The 24,520-nt window shown below is 45.3% G+C and overlaps 1 protein-coding gene and 1 long non-coding RNA gene across 2 annotated transcripts; one reads left to right on the plus strand and one right to left on the minus strand.

Annotated features, from left to right (window-relative positions):
* Nucleotides 1-5,629: 5,629 nt before the first annotated feature.
* LOC101679040 lies at nt 5,630-23,954 on the minus strand. The gene is made up of 3 exons (XR_006607373.1): nt 23,822-23,954; nt 6,983-7,093; nt 5,630-6,010 (listed from the first exon to the last, which is right to left on the minus strand). It is a non-coding gene; the product is annotated as an uncharacterized LOC101679040 (long non-coding RNA).
* Nucleotides 10,880-11,757, plus strand: GTSF1L (gametocyte specific factor 1 like). Its single transcript, XM_004746409.2, has one exon. The coding sequence runs from the start codon at nt 11,211-11,213 to the stop codon at nt 11,673-11,675; it is 465 nt and encodes a 154-aa protein (XP_004746466.1). The 5' UTR covers nt 10,880-11,210; the 3' UTR covers nt 11,676-11,757.
* Nucleotides 23,955-24,520: the final 566 nt, after the last annotated feature.

Consider the following 24,520-nt stretch of genomic DNA (forward strand, 5'->3'; position numbering starts at 1 on the left):
CCTGGAACTAATAATACATTATATGTTTATAAAAAAATAAAAAATAAAATTTAAAAAAAGAAAGGAATGTCAAATTATACTGTAGGTCGAATCTACCATGTGAATAACTTCAAAACATACTTAACATAGAAACCATGATATGTGACTCAGGAAACTCTCAGCAAGGGTTCCTGGCATGGGCAAAAATGCGTATCAAATGAAAACTCAGTTCATTCCTTCATCCAATCCTTCATTTGAGGTACCTGCCTGGCTCAGCTGGTAGAGCATGTGACTCTCGATCTCAAGGTTGTGAGGTTAAGGCCTTCGTTTCAGGTCGTGATCTCGGGGTCCTGGGGTCAAGCCCTGTGTCAGGCTCTCTGCTCAGTGGGGAGCCTGCTTCCCCTTCTCTCTCGGCCTGCCTCTCTGCCTGCTTGTGATCTCTCTCTCTGTCCAATAAATAAATAAAATCTAAAAAAAAAAAAAAATCCTCCAATTCAGCCAATATAATAGGTGCCCGGCCACTGGTCTTGGCCTTAAGGATCTAACAGTAAGCAGAGCAAGGTCTCAGGGCAAAGTTCCATGATCACACCATCAATAAATATTATACAGCAGTAAACTGGAAAGGTCCTTAACGAACATCTGGTCTGGGCCTTCTTTTTCCAGATGGAAACATTAAGCCCCAAAGAAAGGAGGAAGTTAGCCAAGACCACATGGTCACCAAGTGGCAAAACCATAGCTAGGGCTCAGGGTCCCTCCAGACCCAATACAAGCTCTCACTTTCTTACCCTTTATGATTTGGCAGAGAGCCCCCCAGGCACTGTCCTGAGCTGCCCCAAGAAGCTTTTAGAGCTCCTGCAAAACGTTTTGTTTTGTATCACACCTGTGGTGACAGCTGAGTTAAACTGAATGTTCACAGTCATTACACACAGAAACCTCACACGAGTCCCATCTACAAGGTTTCAGAATGAATCCAGTTTCCAAACTCTCCTCTCTCCCACTCCTCATGTCTGTATATGGTAACCTTTAGAAAAGGAGTCTAATAATTAGTCATCTTGGCTTAGTTAAAGACAACAGTATGTTCTCCAATTTCACTTTGTTTTTAACGAGAATAATGCCAACGGTAATTTTCACCATGGTTAAAATATGCTTCTCAGTTGGGTCTCTGCAGTTAACTGAGACAGCTCTGCTCCCTGCACCTGCCTGGTACTTCCCCACGGCTTACTCTTCAACCTGGCTGGGCCCCCACCCAGCTACCCTCTCCCTGCTCTCATTCACATCTCACACCATTTGTGTACTGGGCACTAGACTCGATGTTTTGTACTTATCATTACCCTTAATCATCTTTGCAACGTAAACTTTACTGCCTCATTCTGAAGATGGGAAATCTGAGAACCTGAGGGTACTGGTCCCCGTCTACTGCCTAAACCCCACGTCCAGCCACCCTCCCCTTGCACGCCAGCCATGCCAAGTTCTTGAAATTCCTCAAAGGCAGTGGTTCTCACCTCAGGCCCTTTGCACATGCAGTCTCCTCCCACCTGAGACACCCTTCCCCCTGACTCTTCACTTTGTTACTCCTACCTACCCCTCAGATTTCAATTCAAACATAATTTCCTAAGGGAGGAATCCCTTGCGCCCTCCTGCGTTAGTTCTTTATTCACGTAACACCCTAAACTCCTCTTCGCTCAAAGCAGCAATTACAATTTGTAATTTCATATTTGTGGGATTATTTGCCATTTTCTGACTCCCCCACAAAAGCACGAACTCCAGAATGGGGAGGATAGTGTCGGTCTTGTCTACCGACCTCTGTATCCCCACACCTGGAAAGCACATAAAATAGGAGTTTAGTTACTATATTGGACGGATGTTGAACAATGGATGGTTGAGAAGTGCTAAACAAAACCCTAAAACAAAACAAAGCAAAATCCAAAACCTTGTCCCCCACCCAGGTAAGAGATGAGGCTAAAATGCAAGCCCTTCTACCCTCCATCCTACTTATTCTGTGTGATAATCCTGTGCTCCCCACTGTGACATGCCACACACATACACCACCCCCAAACTCTGACCCTGGAAGACTTGGCCCACTTCCCTGGAACAGAAGCTCGCAAAACTCTCCAGGCCTCCTAACCTTGCTGTCTGAACCCTCACATTCCCCATCCCACACACCTGGAGCTTCAGAGGTACTAATTCAATGGGTCCAGAAGGGCCCCCATATCTGATAGCAAATCTGATAGTAACTTTGAAGGGAGTGTGTCCCAGACCTCCATTTGAGGGTCCCTAGACTAAGGTGAATCCAGAAGATCCCGTGATTCGGAGGAGGGAACCCTGTCAAGGCCTCCATCCCCAAGGCCGCCAGACTGCTGGAGAAGCTGCCGCTGAAGCTGGAGCCGTGCTGCCCTCTGGCGGTTGTGGTGGCGCTGCAGCCGCTGGGCTTCCCAGAGGAGGCTGGCCACGGGTGTGCCCCTGGGCCACTGTCTCCCTCCCAGGCCTGTCCAGCACCTCCGGCCAGTCATTGACACTCAAAGACCTCTCGGGGACTAATTTTTCTCTTCATAAATGGAACATGGTGTTTCCCAAACGTCAGTTCTTTGGGTAACATCTCTTCAGCATTTTGCACATCTCATATACCTCATTACTTTTACATTTTTCTTTATAATTTTTTTTGAGAGAGAGAGAGCGAGCAAGCAAGGAAGGGGGCGCTGTAGGTGGGGAGGGGCAGAGGAAGAGGGAGAGAGAAAGAATCTTAAGCAGGCTGCCCACCCAGTCGGAGCCCCATGTGCAGCTTGATCCTATGACCCTGAGATCATGACCTGAGCCAAAATCAGGAGTGGGATGCTTAACCAACTGAGCCACTCGGGTGCCACCGGAGTTCCTCTTTTTAATTAACTTATCTTACATACATACATTTAAAGAAAAAATTAAAGGGGGCGCCTGGGTGGCTCAGGGATCAAGCCCTCCACGCCTGCTGGCTGTGGAGCCTACTTAAGAAACTCTCCTTCTGGGGCACCTGGGTGGCTCAGTGGGTTAAGCCTCTGCCTTCAGCTCAGGTCATGATCTCAGGGTCCTGGGTTCGAGTCCCACATCGGGCTCTCGGCTAGGCAGGGAGCCTGCTTCCTCCCCTCTCTCTCTGCCTGTCTCTCTGCCTACTTGTGACCTCTGTCAAATAAATAAAATCTTTAAAAAAAAAAAAAAACCACCTCTACTTCTCCTTCCAGCCCTCCCCATATCCCTCTCACACACACACTCTCTCAAAAAAAAGGAAGACCAAACATAACAGGTGTCACAATAAATGTGCACAGATTAAATTCAAGACTCAGGATGAATCCAAAACCAAAATCCAAATCTTTAACCAAAAAAAAAAAAAAAAATGAGATTTTCCTGGTGTTTCATGGTAGTGTGCTAGAGGACCCAGAAACATCAAATCCTGCCCCACCATCTTCCCTTCCTTAGGAAGTGCCCAAGGGACACATGCTCCAAATACTAAAGGAAATGGAAAACAAGTTTCCACATTACTGTGATTGGGCTTGAGCCTTAACCAGAGGCTCCATGAAAACCCAAATCCAGAACAAAGTCACCAGTATCTAGGCCGCCAGATACAGCAAGCAAAACAATGCAAGATTGTTGGAGTGCCTCGGTGGCTCAGTGGGTTGGGCCTCTGCCTTTGGCTCAGGTCATGATCTCAGGATCTCAAGGTCCTGGGATCAAGCCCCACATCAGGCTCCCTGCTCAGCAGGAAGCCTGCTCCACCCCCCTCGCCTGCCTCTCTGTCTACTTGTGATTTCTGTCTGTCAAACAAATAAATCTTTTTTTAAAATGCAAGATTGTCCATTTTTTTTAAAGATTGTCCATTTAAATGTGAATTTCAGATAAACACCAAGTAATTTTTTAACATAAATATGTCCCATGCAATATGTAAATTATACTTGCACTAATAAAGTTTCATTGTTCATCTGAAATTCAAGTTCAACTGGGCATCCTGTATTTTCTTTCACAACCCAGCCCACCATAACAGGTAAATGAGAAAATGAGAGCCAAAGAAGGGGAAGATGGCACACAACCTGCAGCCTGCCACACGATAGCGGATGTAGAAGACAAGTCAAGTGGATTTCTCAATCGGCAATCTAGCCGATGCAGTCAGGACCGCCTCCTGGGGAGATGTCAGTGCAAGCAAAGGGCAGCAGCTTTCCCTCCCCGTACTCACATAAATGCTGTTTACGAAAAGCCCACATGCAGTGAAATGCCACATAAAGGTTAAAAGTGAAAGGATTTCCAGATGACTGACAGTGGTATACACTCAACTGCTTTTTGCCAGATGCCAGCTGAAATGGTCAAAAGAAAAACACAGAAAAGTCTGTATTAGTGTATAAACCTTGGAGAAACCCAGACCACATGCTAGAAACCTTCAAGTGAGACATAATACAAGGACAGGCCAAGCGGCAAAGGACTGATAGGGGGTGTGCTGGGGGAGAGCTGGATTTTGCCAGCTCCTTGTGAAACTATTGGTAGCTTGAAATTGGCCACAGTGGGAGTGTTTATACCATGGAAATTGGCAGATGCTACAAATCAGGGAGTTTCTGTTGTTGTTGTTGTTAAGAACTGGCTGTTAAACATTTGTTGGACTTCCCATGAGTACCAAATAAGAAGAAATAGATCTGTGAGTAAGCTAATAGGACTCTTGGGGCAGAAGCCGTCAATGCCCCACCTATATCCTTGGGAACTTCCAGTGAGTTCTCACTAACCTCCAGTCACTGCCCACGTTAGCAGATTAGAAGTACCAAGGAACTCACAAACCCCCTGAAATAGTCCCCCAAGATGAGTCTCTTGGAAGTTGGTATAAACATGCTCCAGTTCCCTGACCCCTTGGGTGGGGCCATTCTGAGCTGTGTGCCTTTTTCCCTATTATTTCCCCAAAGGCCTCCAGATGACCACTGAGGTAGCTAGATTAACCACATACACCTTTGTAAATCTTTACTGGTTTCCATATATATTCTTCTAAATATAATTCTTGATTTTTCTTATTATGGAAAAATATATACACTGACAGCATAGAAAGCATAGAAGATATACCATTACAGGGTTTGTCTCACTCTTTTTAAATATTCGTCCCTGCATAGAGATGTGTATCTCACTTCCCTACTCTCTATAGGCTTACCTGCACTTCCTGAAGAAACCACTTGCATCTGAATCCTTGCCTCAGGCTCTGCTTCTGGGAGAAGCCAAGTGAAGACAGAGCCACATCCCCAGCAAGCCTCCATGAAATGGACACGTTCAAAGCAGTAAGGAGTATGGAAACTAATGCTACAGGGAAGCTGTAGGGGACCGATGCTTGGTACTGATGTTACCTCTGAAGCACAGGAGGGCTAGCTCATGGCACTGCAGGCTACAGCCCCACTTCATACCCCCAGCTCTGGCATTAGCATGAGATATGGGTTGTTCCTGTGGGTAGATGCACAAGGAGGGCCCTGCTAACTTAGGCCACCAAGGTAAACTGAGAAACGTTAAGCACAACAGTGAAGTCACTGCCATGTAGCCTCACCCCTCCACTTGGTTCTTCAGACAATGGGGCCTCCAAGGTAACAAAGCAAAAGGACAGCAAACAGTCCAAAAGGACTGGCTGCACTAAGACTGGTACGGCATCCTACAGAGGCACACAGACATTCCCCCATGCCACAACGTCTCTTTCTCTAAAAATGAACAGAGAAGCAACTCAGGACTCATGATGAGCTCAGAGGTCCGAAGGGAGGGGCCTGAGGAAGGAATGAGTACTATGACCTTTCATAAATAACTGTCCCTCAAGAATAAGAGTAAACCTTAAAAACAGAATTCTCTGAAATGTGTTCTATGGAAAACTGGCTGCTCCAGATGGTAAGAGGTGCTAAGAGAAACTGAGGCTTGGTAACACTGAGGTAAGTGATGGTACGCAGTTTCCCCAAGGACTTCCTGGATCATGCTGACAGACACTGCGACACCCCACGACGAGGACACAATATGCCAGTTCCCTGAGTGATGTGAAGGACTCATGTTCCAGCTTCATCTAATAAATACAGACAGAAAAGATATTTAATTCAAACATCTGCAAGGAAGTGACTGAAACCGATGACATTCTAGGCTACAAGGAAAACCTCAGAGATCCTAATAAGCAATCCTCTTTGGTCACATTATCTGACCACAATGCAACAAAAGCAGAAATTAAACAAAAAGGATTAATGAAAGAAATTAAATCACTTGAAAACTTATTCCTAAATAAGCCAAGGTAGGGAACAAAACTGCAATGAAGGCCATTCAAATGTAACGACAACTGGATCTCCCCATAGCAAAATTCGTGGAATGTAACCAGACACTGCCTGCAGCTCTAAATGTTTTTGTTGTAAAACAAGGAAAACTGAAAGTAAATGAAGCATCCAACTCAAGAAACTAGAAAAAAAGCAACAAGATAAACTCAGAGAGAGGATTAAAAGTTAAGCCTGGGTGGCTCAGTTGGTTAAGCCTCTGCCTTCGGCTCAGGTCATGATCTCAGGGTCCTGGGATCGAGCCCCACATCGGGCTCTCTGCTCGGCAGGGAGCCCGTTCTTCCTCTCTCTCTCTCTCTCTGCCTGCCTCTCTGCCTACTTGTGATCTCCCTGTCAAATAAATAAATAAAATCTTGAAAAAAAAGTTAAGGTAAAAGTTAATGAACTAGACAACATAAAAATCAGTAGAACTGCTCAATGCAAGACTCAGCTCCTTGTAAAGATCTGAGGTAGCTAGACTTGTAAAAGCCCAACAAAGGGAGGGAGCAGGAACTGCATGAGAGAGAATACAAAAAAAAAAATTAGATAAAAATTAGAAAAGTAAAGGAAACTTAACCAGAGAGGAGTTTTCAAATTATAAGAGAATACTAATTGCACACAGTACGCTAGTTTATCTAGAATGTTCAATGGGGAATACATGTGTATTTGTCTGCTTGGACTATGTAATAAAATACCAAAGACTAGGTGGCTTAAACTACAAAAGTTCATTTTCTCACCATTCTGGAGGCTGGAAGTGCTGACAGGATTGGTTTCTGGTGGACCTCTCTTCCTGGCTTGCCGATGGTCCTTTTCTCGCTGTGCCCTCACATGGCCTCTCCTCTGTGCCCCTGTGGAGAGATATCTCTGGGGCCTCATTCTCTTGTTATAAGGACACCAGTCCTACTGGATGAGGGCCCCATCCTGTGATTTCACTTAACTTCCCTAAAGGCCCCTCCGAATATCATCCCATTGATGTTAGGGCTTCCACATATGAATTTAGAGGCGGTAGGGGGACACAAGTCTGGCCGTAACAGCATGATTTTCTAGAAAAATGACAATTACCAAGAGAAGTAGAAAACCACAGAACCAAATTGAACATGGACAAAGAACAATGTCCCAAAAAGGTGAGTCAGAGTTTAGCAGACAAGTTCTTTCAAACTTTCCAAGAATGTTCCTACGCTATTTAACTACCCAGAAAGCAGAAAAAGATGCGTTCCAACTCATGTTTACAAATCCAGCGCAGCCGTGGCACATAATACCAACAGACATAACCAAAACTTCACTTTTTCAAAATCAAGTCTTCAACTCAAAGAAGCTAGCGGGAGCCCAGTGGGCTGAGACCCAGGCAGCCTTGAGCAAGGAGCAGCCCACAGAGGGTGGCGTGGGGGAAGCCCAGGTCTGAGCTCAAGCGTTCAGGGCGTTTACCCAGGCTATCCACACCTGTCTGCTGGACGTGAAGAGAGACACTAGGAGCCAGAAATAGAGTGGCCCGCCCACCCCAGTGCCAATACACACGACATGAGTTTGGCCTATGTGGGATATCCCCCGTCTTGGAGGACAGTGCCAGATCAGAGGACACAGAGGTTACAATGACTGCTAAGGGGTATGAGGAGCAGTTCAACTTGGCTCAGTATAAGAAATCTATAGCAGAACTCTGTAGGGGGTAGAGAGCTCCCTGTCATCATATCACCACCCTCCAGGGATGTTCCAGAAGGGATGCCAGCCCTGAGAGAAGCCATTCTTGATGTCAGGTATCTCTCTAACAAGTTTGTGACTCTAATCTTTTAATGGCTCTATCCCACTCCCTAATGACAACTGCTGACTTAGCTGGCCAAGATATACAATTGTTCATTTTTAGAAACATTGTTGCTGCACGCTCTGAGACCTCCTCCATGCCTGCATTACCATCTGTCAGCTGCATGTCTCAAGATGCTAAGTGTGGGAGGGGAAGGAGCAGACTCTGACCTCACTTGCTTTACTGGTCAGGTAAGTGCATACAGGCCTGGAAAGTGTCAGTAAGATAGGTATTTCTGCATCCCTCACTCCTCTTAAGTTGCCATAGTGAGCGACCTGTCAGGTCCCAGGCTCAAGAGCAGGAGCTGGGAGAAGGCTGCAGGCTTGAGGACCATTCAAGACATCCATTAGAAGCATTAGAAGCCCGGCCTTCCCTCTCTCCATAATGGACTAAATATTGGCCTGCCACACTAATGGGCGGTTGGCCACAAAGAAGCTATAAGAGCTAAAGCCTTGTTCCTTATTATGTGGATTTCAATGACTGGTGAAGTGCTTTTATCATCTCCATTTGCACACTTACACATGCCTGAATTACTCAGTGCCTGGGTCAGCCCTGGTCATGAGCATGAAAAAGGCTATGGGACTAAGAACTGAAAAAGCACTGTCAGCATCACCCACACACACTGTGCCAGGCTTTGGGGTTATGGAAAAGCAGATGCCAAATCACCTGTTAACTCCTAGCAGGTCCAATGTCATACCTCATCCAATACTGGGTTGCAGCTTGGAGAAAATAGGCACTCCATCCCAAAAATTGTATGGAAGTTACAATTTACCAAGGATACTTTCCCAGCAAAGTATATCAGGATTTATCCCTGGGAGGGATGGGGAATAGGGGGTAGAGGGAGCATGACTCTATGAGTCCCTCATTCCTCACAGCAACAGGTTGGTTGGAGACATTAGAAGGCCTAGAGTAGTAGGCTCCTGCCAGAAGTCAAGAAGCCCCCAGTGAGCACTGACCAAGTTGTTTATCTCCCCAGTCTAAGCTAGGGCTTTGGGTTTTCTCTCTTTGGTGGAGGGGGGAGTATGTTCTGTATGTGTAAAGAAAAGGAAAACAAACACTGGTGACAGGAGAGAAAAGACACTCTTAGGACCTTCTTTTTTTAAGATTTTGAGTAATCTGTACACCCAATGTGGGACTTAAACCTACAACCCCGAGATCAAGAGTCCCACATTCCACCAACTGAGCCAGCCAGGTACCCCTTTTTGGACTCTGGACAAAGTTCCTATTCTCCTCTTTGTGACTACACAATAGGACTGTGCCTCTTTGACCCTGCACCTTAGGTGTGGCCCTGAGACTTGCTTTAGACAGTGAGATGTCAGTGGAAGTGACATGTATCATTTCAGTGGAAGTATGAGAATAAGGTAGAAGCAATATTTGAAGAGACAACGACTGAACATTTTCCAAAACTAATGAAAGACACTAATCCACAGATTCCAGAGGGCTAAAAGTAAAACAAAGAAAGAATAAATAAAGAGACCCGCATGTCAACATCATAGTAAAACTACAGAAAAACCAAAGATAAATAAAAACTCTTTAAAACAGACATATTGGGGCACCTGAGTGGCTCAGTGGGTTAGAGCCTCTACCTTCGGCTCGGGTCATGATCCCAGAGTCCTGGGATAGAGCCCCACATCAGGCTCTCTGCTCGGCGGGGAGCCTACTTCTCCTCTCTCTCTGCCCACCTCTCTGCCTACTTGTGATCTCTGTCTGTCAAATAAATAAGCAAAATCTTAAAATAAAATAAAATAGATATGAAAAGAAACAGATTACCTTCAAAAGAAGTTAGGTGATGATGGAATTCTGAATTCTCAACCACAGCGGGAACTGGAAGAAACTGAACTCTGCTTCAGTGGAAAGAAAGGAAAAAGCACAAGTGTACACCATTAAGTCATCCTTCAAGAATGAGGATGAGATAAACACATTTTCAGATAAAACTGAAAGGGCTCATCGTGAAAACGTTCTAAAAAGTAAATTTCTAATGAAAACATAGTGATCCCATGTGGCAGGTCTTAAAACACATGCAGCAGAGAGGAGTCAACATGAGGACAGTTGTCCACCAATTTGGACCATGTCAAATGATAACAGCAATGTAGTCTTAGGAGCTTCTTAAAAATTAGGCTTAATGGGGCATCTGAGCGGTTCAGTGGGTTAAGTGTCTGCCTTCAGTTCAAGTCATGATCCCAGGGTCCTGGGATAGAGCCCCACATCAAGTCCCATATTGGGCTCCCTGCCTAATAGGGGGCCTGCTCTCCCTCTCCCTCTGCCCCTCCCCCCCCCAGCTTGTGCTCCCTCTCTCTCACTTGCTCTCTCTCAAATAAATAAGTAAACTCTTTTTAAAAAATAAAAATAAATAAAATTAGGCTTAAAATAATAATAAGTTAAGAGGGAAGAAAATGTAGAAAAAATCCTGTATTATTTGGAAAAAGGATGAAACTATTATGAACTCTAAACCTTGATAAGTTATTTATGAATGTCTTAATTTGTAATCACTAAATGATTAGAGAATGTAGAACTTACAAAATCATGGGGGAAAGGGATTTTTAAAAATTATCTATTTAAAATCAGGGAGGAAAAGAGAAAAAATAAAACCAAAGCATTGATTAGGAAGCACAAAATAATATAGTAGATTCAACCCCAAATACATAGGGAATTATATTAAACATATAAGTTTAGAAACAGTTAAATGACAACAGACATGCCACAATTTTGAATGGCCGCTTTTCCCAAAGCCAACCTGCCCCTTGAAAGCAACGGACTAGGAGCCTTTTGCTGATGACTCAAGCTGCCCATTGTGACCTTTCATGACTGCTCCTTGACATCACACAGCATAGCTCTCAGACTCAAGGGCAGCAGGCTTGTACCTTCTTTACCTTCCTGTGGGGCAGCTGTGGTTTTCTGGCTCTTGCTTTATAAGGTTCTTCTGTCTCACCTGCCATTTTTAACCCGGTCTCTGTGCAGCTGCCCCCGACAGTTCCTGTCCTTTCCCTAACCCACCACTCATGGTCGCAGAGCACAGGAAGCATGAGTTGTTAAGAACGTGGCTGACAGAGCTCTAAGGGCCAGTTCTGAGCAGAGGACAGCTCCATCCTTCTTACCGAAGCATTTTTCCACGAAGGGCATTGCATTTGAACTCTGGTAAGTGAGCTCGTCTGCTTCAAGAACAATTTCTCATGGAACCCGAAGCCTTAGAAATCTGCCCTTACAACCCTCACCACCGAGTCCCACTCAGCAGATTTCAGTACCACCTGGCTTCGTGCAGGAGGAAGAACCCCAAGAAGGCCAAAAAGATGGCCAGCTGCAAATACAATGCCTGCCACGTGGTCCCCATCAAGAAGCTGGAGGAACACGAGGCGGCCTGCGTGAACAGAAGCTCCGTGGAGGAGGAGTTCGGCTTGCGCCCCTTGAAAGCTAGCCTTCCAAGTTCAGAGCAGAATGGAAATGCCCTTCCAGGGCCCCCCTGGCTCCCCAGTTCTGATGTCTGGAATGTCGACGGCACTAATTGCCATCCCATGTTTGTCCTTAAGACTTTTGTTCCCCAAAAGCTTGTCTGTGAAAGCGATACAAGAGAGTCAGAGAGAGAAGCCCACCCCCCGCCCCTGACCACCCCCCAGAAGACCCTCAGACCAGGAGAGTAAACCACCAGCAGCAGAAAGGAGACACTCGCCTTTTAAGTGCCTAAAAGAAGATGCAACTCACCCAAATAAAAGCATGCAAAGTGAACCACCTGGGCTACCTTTTTTTTTTTTTTTTTTCCATGTAGCAATTGGTAGAGATTTAAAGGCTGGCAGTACATTCTGCTGGCAAAGACGTGGCAAACAGGCACTTTCATAACACCACGAGAATGTAAGCTGGTAAACCTCTGTGGGGGGCGGTTTGGCATTAGCTGTAAAAATCACCAGTGCGCTCTGCTTCCATGAACTATGCCACTTCTAGGAATTCATCCTGTGAATACGGTCACACTTGTGGAAAATGAGGTAAGTACAAGGTTACCCACTGCCATGTTATTTGTAGCAGTAAGGGTCAAAGAGTCAGAAATGGTCTAAATATCCCTTAGGGGAGGGTCTGATTAAATGAATGATGGTCCAGCCATACAAAGACGTAGTATGCTGCCATGAGAAAGGGTAGGGAGGCTCTTTCCGGACTAGCTTGGGAGGGCTAAAACACAGTGTTTAACTCAGACATCAGCAAACTTTTTCTCTAAAAGGCCAGAGAGTAAATATTTTAGGCTTCACAAGCCAAATGTTCTCTGTCACAACTCTTCAGCTCTGCTTTGGTGGCATGGAAGCAGCCATAGACAGCATGCAGACACATGAACGTAGCTTCCAGTAGAACCATTTATAGAAACTGGTAACAGGCCTGAAGTGGCCTAGGAGGAGCATAGTTTGCCACCCCCTGGTTTAAATGAGAAAAGCCAAGTCTGGAATACTCTGTATATTATGCTAAAATTTTTGCAGAATTGTGAGAGAGAACGTGTATACGTATGTGCTTGTATTTCTATAAAATTTCTCTCAGGGACACACTAGAACAGGTGTCTGCCCACAAAGCCTACAATGTCTCCTATCTGATCCCTTATAGAAAAAGTTGGCTGGTCTCTTCCCTAACAACTTATCATCTCTCCCCAGGGATGAGAACTAGGAGAAAGAGAATTTACTATAAGCTCTTGAGTATCTGGTATTTATTTTATCCACAGGAGACAAAAAAAGAAAAATGTTTAATCCTATGGTTTATGTTACACCTCACTGTGTCTCATGAACATTGGAAACCCTGCCTGCTTTTGTTTTGGAACCTTCCCCTCAGAAAACCACACACCAACACAATGCTATCTGGAATTCTAAGAGGATTCACAGACCAAATTCATCTGTCGTCATTTCACATGTAAGAAACTCAAGACTAAAAATGGAAGGTCCCAAAATGGTAGTGGTATTAACTGTTGAGAAAGATTAAGATGAAATGGTGATGCCTCAGAAGGCTGGCGAGTTTGTGACGGTTGGCCCTCATGACTCTTCCCTCCCTCATGACCCTTAACAAAGGCATACCTCAACCGCACTTTAGCCAACAGTCTGTGTAACAGTTGGGTTCTCAGAGGAGAAAACACTGGAATAGGTTAGATCTTCTTGCTCATATTGTGTCAGACAATTTCGATCATCTGCCACAGAGTGGGGTCTGCAGCCCTTCAGTGCCTTTTACATAGGAATACATATTCTGGCCAAAAAATTAAAATACACTTTCTTAAACAGCAAGAGACTAGCTCTTTTGAAAGCTTTTCAGGATGAAATTTTAACTAAGTTATTTTTAAGTAATCATTACTTTGCCACTTCTGGGCCCTTCAATTCTTTCTACAAAATGTGAAATAAAGATTTGTTCTTGCAAAAAAAAAAAAAAGAAGAAGTTCTAGGTGTTGGCTTTAGAAACACCATATTAATAAAGTACATGAACTAGAAAACTGCCATATAGGAAGCAGGTGAAATAAAGTGATCTGTAGGACGCATATTTGTAAACTACAGACCACCAGGACCAGGAAAAAGAAAAAAGTAACTCGGTTTGGGGCATGAATGAAACAAATTGGTCATGAGTTAATCATTGATGAAGCTGAGTGATAAATTTTACTATTGTCTCCATTTTTATATAACTCTGAAGTCTTCTATACTAAAAGGTCTTTTAGGAGTGCCTGGGTGGCTCAGTAGGTTAAGCCTCTGCCTTTGGTTTGGGTCATGGTCTCAGGGTCCTGGGACTGAGTCCCGAATCAGGCTCTCTGCTCAGCAGGGAGCCTGCTTCTCTCTCTCTCTGCCTGCCTCTCTGCCTACTTGTGATCTCTCTCTCTGTCAAATAAATAAATAAAATCTTTAAAAATAAATAAATAAATGGTCTTTTAAAATGCATGTATATGTATTAAATGCAATGTGGGATCCCAGATTGGATCCTGGAACAGAAAAAGACATGAGTGGAAAAACTGGTGAATCCAAATAAAGTCCATAGTTTAGTTACTGGCATTTTACCAATAGAAACTTCTCCTGTTAAGTGCACAATGTTTTTGTAAGATGTTAACATTAGGGAAAGCCAGGTGGAAAGTATATGGGAACTCTTTGTACTATCTTTGCAAGTTTTCTGTAAACCTAAAATGATTTCAAAACAAAAAAATTAAACACACAGATTTAAACAAATTTTACACAAACAAATTAAACACACACAATATTTAAACAAAATAGCCAGGACTGAGGCCCAGCTCCACCTCTTCCTAATGTTCGATCTCCAGCACAAGCCAACCTTTGTGTGATTGTTTCCTCATCCACAAGGTGGGGATGACAAACTCCCAGGACTATGTGGAGGATTAAGGGATTTAACACATGATAAAATCAGGACAACTGTCTAGCACACAGGAAGCTGTCAACTAATGCTACCTACTAGTAGCAGAAATGGAGGTGGTATTAGCGAAAAGAAAATGTAATGAGGTGTGAGAAATGATGAGTAAGTGAATATTTAAAATATGTACACAGGGGCGCCTGGGTGGTTCAGTGGGTTAAGCCTCTGCCTTCAGCTCAGGTCATGGTCTCAGGGTCCTAGGATGGAGCCCTGCATCAGGTTCTCTGCTCGGCAGGGAACCTGCTTCTCCCCCTCTCTCTGCCTGCCTCTCTGCCTACTTGTGATCTCTCTCTGTCAAATAAATAAATAAAATCTTTTTAAAAAATAAAATAAAATATGTACACAAAGTTAATCAATGAGAAAATCATCAATTTTTCATTTAAAATTATAAAACAAAAACTCAATGAAAATAGGCCAGGAAAGGGCATCATTCAGAAGAACAGAAACAGTGACAAATATGTATACTGAAAAGTTTTAAATAGCCTCTAAAATCAGAGAAATATTTTTTATGTAATTCAAACCAGGCAAAAGGAGAAAACAGACCAGATTACAGATAACTATAAATTCAATTAAGAAAAAAAGGGGGAAACACAAAATAAAATGGTAGAAATCGGTCCAAATATGTCAATAGTCATATAAATGAAAGCACACTTAGCCCACCTATTAAAAAAAACATTCATTTACCTCTCTAAACCAAATACATGTCTATTCTGAGCAGTATCAACCAATAACTTCAAGCCAAAGATAAAGGTAAACACATGAAATGTGCCGCTGCCACCACCTCCCATGCATATAACAGACATAACTAATCAATCACAGCACTTTCCTAAGCCTGGATAATACCTTCTGAATCTTTCCCAACACAATGCTCCAGGATGCCATTATGCAGAGATAGAGGTAAACTCTATCTTGACAGAGCCCTCTGTAGGCAAGTTTTCCACTTGGCCCACTATCCCACATGGCCTGACCTGAGGTGTTTCAGGAAAAATAAGGAATAAAAGAGCTTAAGAAAAACTCCTGCCTGGACATCAGGGAAGAAAGACCACGCAAGAAAGGAATGTCTGTTATAAATTCCTGGACTGGATCTCAACAGCTGTTCCCTCTCCTCAGTCCTCATTCCTTGCTCCTCCTGGGCCAGTCTCCAGAGAACATTGGCTACAAGCCACACACTTACTGAGAGCATCACAGAAACATTTGTTAGCAGTGACGGTGATCACGGCAAGCTAGTGCTGGGCTGGGCACCAGTGGCTGAATCACAAAGGAGATCCCACGACCAGGGAAAAGCGCCCACCAGCCCTGGGCACCAGGCAAGCTTTCCAGGTTCACGTTGAGGAGTCCTGGCAAAGAGGGAGTCTAGTAGAAGAGTTGTGTCCTAGGGCAGAGGGGCCTCTGGCATGACAGAGGAAGGAGGAAAGAAAGAGGAGCTACACTGGGACCAGGTCCCTTGTGGATATTGTTTTATTAAGATCTGTAACAACAGGGATGCCTGGGTGGCTCAGTCATTAAGTGTCTGCCTTCGGCTCGGGTCATGATCCCAAGACCCCGGGATCAAGCTCTGTGTCAGGCTCCAAGAAGCCCCTTCCTCCCTCCCTGTTTATCCCCCGACCCCCTGCTCCTGCTCTCTCAGATAATTAAAAAAATTTTTTAAAGATCTTTGACCAAAAAAAAAAAAAGAATAAAAGATCTGTGACAACAGAAAGTGGCAACTATTTTTATTTCCAATATACAAACAAGAAAGTGAGTCTCAGAGAAGCTACATAACATGATTTGGTTCACAAAGCAAGTGATGTAATGAATTTGAACCCATCCCTAGAAATTCCATACTGAATATGTATAAACCAGAAATGTGTAGATGAGCTCACCAAAAGATTAGGACAAGCTGTTTACAACGGCTCTATTTACAATAGCCAATCCAGAAACTTTCCCTATGTCCTTCAGGAGAATGGGTAAATTCTGCAAAAATCCTATCATGGAATTCTATATACTCATGAGGTTAAAAAGCTGTAACTACCCAAATCAACATGGGTAAATCTTATGTAATATGAAAGTCCATTTACACAATGATTTTTTGTTTCTTGTTTGTTTGTTTGTTTGTTTTAAAAGGCAAAACAGGTGCCTGGCTGACTTGGTCAGTAGAGCACGGGACTCTTGATTTAGGGGTTGTAAGTTTGAGGCTCATGCTGGGTGTAGAGATTACTTACAAGTAATCTTTTAAAAATTAATAAAAACTAAAATTAAAAAAAGGTAAACCAAATCTACATGTTTGAGGTGAGGAGGGGGTTTCTGGGGTGCTGGTCATGTACTATTTCTTGATGTGGGTGCTGGTTACATGACTGTGTTCACTCTGTGAAAATTCAACCAGCTCTGCACTTGGGATTTATTATTTTGCTCTCTGTATGTTGAACTTTTACAAAAAAATCTTTAAAAACTGAACCTATGCTAGGGAACCTGGTTGTCTCAGTCCTTTAAGCATCCGTCCAACCCTGGGTTTCAACTCAGGTCACGGTCTCAGGGTTGTGAAGATCAAGCCCCATGCCAGGATCCCCACTCGGCGAGGACATCTGCTTCTCTCCTCCTTCCTCTGCCCTTCCTCCCTCTGCTTGCACACACACTCGCTGTCTCACTCTAAAATCAATCTTAATGCGGTGCTTGGGTGGCTCAGTGGGTTAAAGCCCCTGCCTTCGGCTCAGGTCATGATCCCGGGGTCCTGGGATCAAGTCCCACATCGGGCTCTCTGCTCAGCAGGGAGCCTACTTCCTCCTCTCTCTCTGCCTACTTCTGATCGCTGTCAAATAAATAAATAAAATCTTTAAATAAATAAATAAAATAAATCTTAAAAAAAAAAAAAAACTGAACCCATACCTAATGCCTATACTGTTCTGCCCCACACCGCTTCCCCAGCCGGTAACTACGAAGCGGATGGTGACACAGAACAGGACAGACTGAAGTGCAAACCTGCAGGTCAAGACGGGCTAATGCCCTGTCCCCAGCCCTACCTGGGACCTTCCCCTTGGAGCACTCCCCGGAAGCAAGGAACTCCAGGTGACCTCCTCCTATACACGGTTTCTAGAGCATAAGAAAGGGATGACAAAGCATTTTGTCGTAACATCTTAAGAGCCTTAGTTCCTAATCCCAAGGTGTGCCAGTGTTCACTCCAGCCCCTCAGCAACTCTGACAGGTTAAGGATTCTCCCCATTTTATCATGAGGACTCCAAGGCTCAGAGGAAGGAAGAGACATAGCCAGTACCAGCTGGGCTGGGATTCACATCCAGGTCTGTCTGATCCAAAGTCAAAAGAGCCTGGAAGAGCTAGCCTGGTGTCCTGGGGAACACTTAAGACACAGGCAGAGTCGCATGGCTCTGGATTCCAGAACCCTCCCATCGCACTCATTTCCAGCCCCATTCTGGGAACTCCAGGTCTCCTAAGTTCTTCCACCCAGTTGAGGCCAGGGTGCACTATCCATTATCCAGGGCTTTCAAGTGAACACAAGTCTACCAGCTAATTATTTTTTTTAAGATTTTATTTATTTGACAGAGAGACAGTGACAGAGGGAACACAAGCAAGGGGAGCAGGAGAGGGAGAAGCAGATTTTCTGCCGAGCAGGGAGCCTGATGTGGGGCTCGATCCCAGGACCCCGGGATCACGACCCAAGCAGAAGGCAGACACCCAACAGCTGAGCCACCCAGGTGTCCCTGTATCAGCTAATTACCATAACAATGCTGAGTAACAAATCACCCCAGTGTTCAGCGGCTTAGGACAACATTCTTACCATGCATCATTTGGAGGTTGACTAATCCAGGTCTACAAAAAGCTAACAAAAAACCAGGATAGGGATACCTGGGTGGCTCAGTGGGATAAGCTTCTGCCTTCAGCTCGGGTCATGATCTCAGGGTCCTGGGATCGAGTCCCGCACTGGGCTCTGTGCTCAGCAGGGAGCCTGCTTCCTCCTCTCTCTCTCTCTCTGCCTGCCTCTCTGCCTACCTGTAATCTCTCTCTGTCAAATAAATAAATAAAATCTTAAAAAAAAAAAAAAACCCAGGATAGGGATGTCTGGGTGGCTCAGTCAGTTAAGCATCTGCCTCTGGCTCAGATCATGATCCTAGGGTCCTGGGATCAAGTCCCACATGGAGCTTCCTGCCCATCTGCTTCTCCCTCTGCCTGCCACTCCCCCTGCTTGTGTTCACACGTGCGCGCTCTCTCTCTGACAAATAAATAAATAAAATCTTTTAAAAAACAGGCCATTGAATATTTAGTCCACAGGATTAGCATATGACAAAAATAAGACACTGCCCCCAATGCCTGCAGACTATAGATCCTTCCAGATGCATGACAAATTATAAAATTGATCATATGCTTGACCATAAAGCAAGTTTTGACAAATCTTGAAGACATGAAACCACACAGACTATGTTCCCTGACCACAGGGAACACAATTAAGATAAAAAATCAACACAGACACACAAAATGATAACACTTCCCCCACCTCTCTGGTCCCAGCTGCCCAAGGCTTTTCTCACTACCACATCACATCAAGGCAGAATGAGACATTTGCTGAGCACCCACAGGATACTAAGGTGGGCTGCGCTCTGGGCAGGGCACAGGGACTCTTTCCCACAGAGGGGTGACATATTCTCAGCTGTGCCTTTCTAAAGGGCATTTATGACTAAAGCTTTGCTCCTGTCCTAGTCAGACTGTCACATTCAATGTGTACTTTAGCCTAGATACCTACCAGGAAGCCCTAGTTAACATACAGGTAAAACACCTTCATCCTGCCCAGCTGAGATCACTGGTCTACATCAGTGAAAAGTCTGATCCTTAATTTGTACCAAAACTCAGCTTTAATTACCTTAAAACACACACAGCCAAAGGTGGAAACATAAAACCCATTTAGAGAGGGTTGAATCACTATCTTCACTAAATCTGAAACTTGGTGACCTGTGGGAACAGGACAGATTCGATTCATGCTAGGATCTGCTGAGACAGTGGCTAATTCTGGCAGTCAAGACTCCCCAGGTAATACTGGCCTATCAGCCACCTGTCCTGAGACCTTGATTTCCCCACAGACCAGCTTCCCATGCACCCTAGTCATTCCTACTTTGGTATTACAAAGGACAGGGGACTTTTCCCTTCAAATAAAGTTTTCTTCCCAACTGCTGTCCAACAATGGAGCTGGCTGCTGAGTAGTAAAGTCACCTCTCGCAGTCAGAGGAAGTGTTCAAGCAAGGGTCAGACAACTACTTGGTGATGATGCCAAAGAGAAGGCCTGAAAACTGAAAAATGCTTCAGGGACTTTTCCAAGACCCCCAATAAACTGCTATGGCTCCCTTTACATGCTGCTGCAGACATACCAGTGGCCACCAGGTGGTGACAGAGTCACACCATGGCTGCAAAAGATTTAGTAACCAGAGCACAACTTCAGGAAATACCAAAAACCTGACTGAAACAAAATTAAAACAACTAAAATTAAAAATGGGATTACCGGGGCACCTGGGTGGCTCAGTGGGCTAAAGCCTCTGCCTTCAGCTCAGGTCATGATCTCAGGGTCCTGGGATTGAGTCCCGCATTAGGCTCTCTGCTCAACAGGAGCCTGCTTCCCTCTTTCTGCCTGCCTCTCTTGTCTGCTTGTGATCTCTTTGTCAAATAAATAAATAAAATCTCTTTAAAAATTTTTTTTTTTAAAAATTGGATTACCTTGTTAGTGTATAGGAAAGCAACTGATTTCGGTGCATTGATTTTGTATCCTGCCACATTAAAAAATTGCTATATGAGTTCTAGTAATTTGGGCGTGGAGCCTTTTGGGTTTTCCACATAAAGTATCATGTCATCTGCAAAGAGAGAGAGTTTGACTTCTTCTTTGCCAATTTTAATACCTTTTTTTTTTTTTTTTTTTTTTTTGTTGTTGTCTAACTGCTGTTGCTCGGACTTCTAGCACTATGTTGAACAACAGCAGCAAGAGTGGGCATCTTTGTCGTGTTCCTGATCTTAAGGGAAAGGCTCTCAGCTTTTCCCCCATTGAAAGCGATATTCACTGTGGGCGTTCATAGATGGATTTTATGAAATTGAGGAATGTTCCCTCTATCCCTGCACTCCGAAGAGTCTGAACAGGAAAGGATGTTGTATTTTCTCAAATGCTTTTTCTGCATCAATTGAGAGGACCACATGGTTCTTCTCTCTCTTATTAATGTGTTCTATCACACTGATTGATTGCGAATGCTGAACTACCCTGCATCACAGGGATCAATCCCACCTGGTCATACGGTTTCACTTACTTGTGGAACATAAGAAGTAGCAAGGAGGACATTGGAAGAAGGCGGGGGAAATGAAGGGGAGGAAGTCAGAGGAAGAGATGAACCATGAGAGACTATGAACTCCGGGAAAACAAACGGGGTTTCAGAGGGGAGGGAGGGGGGGCAATGGGTTGGCCCCGTGATGATTAAGGAGGGCACGGATTGCCTGGACCACTGGGTGCTACACACAAACAATGAATCTTAGAGCACTACATCAAAAACAAATGATGTACTACTGTATGGTGACTAACATAACACACACACGATATTATGAAAGCCAAAAAAATATAGCATTACCATGAGTATACAGCCAAAGGGACTCAAAGCAGTATCTCAAGCTACATGCATAGCCATGTTGACAACAGCATTATTCACAAGACAAGAGGTGGAAGCAACCCTAGGGTCCGTCCGCAGAAAGATGAATGTGTAACTAAAACGTGGTCTTTCTGTGCAGTAGAATATTATTCAGCCCTAAAAAGATAGGAAATTCCGACCCAACCTCCAAGAGGGATGAACCTTGAGGATATTATGCTAAGTTAAATCAGCTGTCACAAAATGACAATACTGTATGATTCCACTTTATACGAGATATTTAGAGTAGTCCAATTCATAGAAACAGAAGGTAGAATGGCAGTTGCCAGAGGCTGGGGGAGGGGGAAATGAGTTGTTTAATGAGTACATTACAATTTTGGAAGCTGAAAAAATTCTAGAGATCTGTTGCATGACAATGTGCATAGAGTTAACATGGCTGAATTGTACACTTAGAAAAGATTAAGACAGCCCTGATATGAGGAATTTGAGAGGCAATGTGGGGGATTTGGGGGGTAAGGAAGGAAAAAATGAAACAAGATGGGATCGGGAGGGAGACAAACCATAAGAGACTCTTAATCTCACAAAATAAACTGAGGGTTGCTGGGGAGGGAGGGTAGGGAGAGGGTGGTTGGATTATGGACACTGGGGAAGGTATGGGCTATGGTGAGTGCTGTGAAGTGTGCAAACCTGGCGATGCACAGACCTGTACCCCTGGAGCTAATAATACATTATATGTTAACAAAAAATAAAACAATTTTTTAAAAGGTTAAGATGGTAAACTTTGTTATGTATTTAACCACAATTAAAAAAAAAAACAAAACTGAGTCTGGCATGTAGGGACCTAGGATTATCAATGTTCTGTAAACAGACACTAGGGTTGCTTCCACCTCTTGTCTGTTGTGAATAATGCTGCTGTCAATATGGGTATAAGCTAGAAGCGGAGACTGGGAATCAGGCCTTCGGAATCACTTTAATCTCCGAGCATCCCAGCACAGATGAGTACTGATGGAGGAAGGCCTGCATCTGGGAAGCAGTGGCATGACTCTGGGAAGGGTCTCTGGCTCTTGAAGGGGCTGTGTCTGGGTGGGTGGGATGGAAGAAGCCGTGGTCTGTCAAGATGCACATACAAATCTTGGATCATGGATGCTTTTTGGTCAGTCCCTGCAGACACACAGCAAAAATTCAGGTCTTCCTTTGGTCTTGGCAAGAGGACAACTCCATCTTGATCAGGGCATCTGCGTGGCTCAATGAGTTAAGCATCTGCCTTCAGCTCAGGTCATGATCTCAGGGTCCTGGAATGAAGCCTCACATGGAGCCTTCTGTTCATCAGGGATTCTGCTTCTCCCTCTCCCCGCTGCTCGCACTCTCTCAAAATAAATAAATAAAGAGATAGATAGATAAAAGAGGACACCTCCACCTTGAATAGTCCAACAAGAGATCCTTAGCTCGTGAATGCTCAACAATGGCCAGAGCATCACTGATCCCTCTTGGTTTTCATATTCATCCAAGAAATATTTGTTGAGCACCTACTATGTGCCAGGAACCTATGAGTGCTGGGGAACAAGCCATGCACATGGCAGGTATCATCGCTGCTCTCTCGGAAATTATAGGCAAACAGGAGTCATACAATAAGCCAGTACAACACAGGTGTAACTGCAACCAGACAGGCCCTTCCCAAGCGGATGTCCCACTGCCTGAGAAACGCAGGCAGGTGGAGGGGACCCAGGTGGCTCTCACCAGAGAAACCACATGGCACAGACTGCCCTGCATCTGCCAGGACTGAGTTCTTTGCGTGAGTGAAAGGGAGATGCTGTGCACCCTGAGGAAGAAAAGATAGCAATGGCCCCAGACATCTCATTGATTTTGATCAATGGAACGATTAGTACCGCTAATCCCTGCTTCTCCAAGTGCAGCTCCCCGACTCTGCATCACCTGGAAAACTTGTTAGAAAGGCAGCGCGTGGGGGGCGCCTGGGTGGCTCAGTGGGTTAAGCCACTGCCTTCAGCTCAGGTCATGATCTCAGGGTCCTGGGATAGAGTCCCACATTGGGCTCTCTGCTCAGCAGGGAGCCTGCTTCCTCCTCTCTGCCTGCTTGTGATCTCTGTCAAATAAATAAATAAAAAATCTAAAAAAAAAAAAGAAAGAAAGAAAGGCAGCGCGTGGAGCCCCACCTGAGAGCCTTCCGGACCAAAGTCTGCATCGTAACTGGATCCCAGTGCGATTCAGGAGGCTCCGGGAAGTACTTTATTGGACCCTGAGTGGTGGTCACCTCCGAGGAAAATGGGGGTGGACGGACGGTCTGCATTTTAATCCGTCCACTTCTGCATCACTTGAATTTCAGGCCGAGGCTTTTACATTTTAAACAGAGACAAAAAGGTATTCAAAGCATCTTAGGAGACGATTCCCTTTATTAAAGGGGAGATATAAGATGCAAATAAATACTAAGTATCTCAAACATCACACAGACGCTCTGTACCTAAACCTAGGTCCGCATCGCTTCCCACGACGTCCACCCACCGCACTCCTCCCCCGGGGAGCCTGGCCTGCCTCCCACCCCCAGCAACAACCTGGAGCTGAGAGCACCTCTGTCCCATTCGGAACGCTTCACGACCCGGGAGAGCGCTGCTCAGGGCCATGCCCTGTGCCTCCAGCCTCGTGCGTGCGGGTCCAGCCCAGGCTCCGACCCTCGGCGGCGGCCTCCCGCTCCCTGAGGGCCGCACACCGGTGTCCCAACCATACAAGTATCCACACGCCCTGGTTCCCTGTGACAGCGTCTCCATCAACAAACCACCCCCACCCTGAAATGGGACTTAAAACAAGACCGAGTTCCTATTGCTCCTGAGTCTGTGCTCAGGCGGGCAGTTCTTCTGGACTGAGCCAGATCCGGGCAGGCTGGATGGCTCAGGATGGCCCGGCTCGCGCGACCAGACTCATTAAAGCAGCTGGTCATTCCCGCCTCTCTCTGCAGGCTCTCCCACAATCCCTCGCGGGGCAATGAGGAGGTTCCCATTGGCCAGAATAAGTCACGTGACCTCCCCACGCGGGCGTGGCTTCCAGGAGTAGCTGTCCTTTCGTGGTCGTTACGGGAGCCCTCTCTGCAGACTCTGTGCCTCGGACCCTCTCTCCTTCGCTTCCAGGCCGTGTTGGCCACCGTCCGGGTCTTCTCAGAACGCTCAGCTTTGCCATCCTAGCTGAACTCCACCCTTCCCTCCTGCTATCGTCCCCCCGTACTCCCTCCCTGAACTCGGGTGCTAGGCATCAGCGCACCTACCTCCGTCTTCCTTGTCACCCTGGCCTAGGAAACACTGGGCCCTGGATCATCCCGGATGACCCACGTTCCTGAGGCCAGCCACGGGCTGCAGAACCCACTGGAGCATTCCGTGCCCCCGTACTCTCAGTCAAACCGCAGAGGGGCTGTCAGCGCCGGTTCTGGCAACCAGTACCCCTGCCCCTGTGGATTCTACCTCCTGGTCCCCATGGTGGCCAGACGCTGCAGCCAGCCTTCTCACTCAAGCCTCCCT

This window comes from Mustela putorius, unplaced genomic scaffold (assembly GCF_011764305.1).
Source record: "Mustela putorius furo isolate JIRA1106 unplaced genomic scaffold, ASM1176430v1.1 tig00000592_pilon_pilon_pilon, whole genome shotgun sequence".
NCBI lineage: Eukaryota > Metazoa > Chordata > Mammalia > Carnivora > Mustelidae > Mustela > Mustela putorius.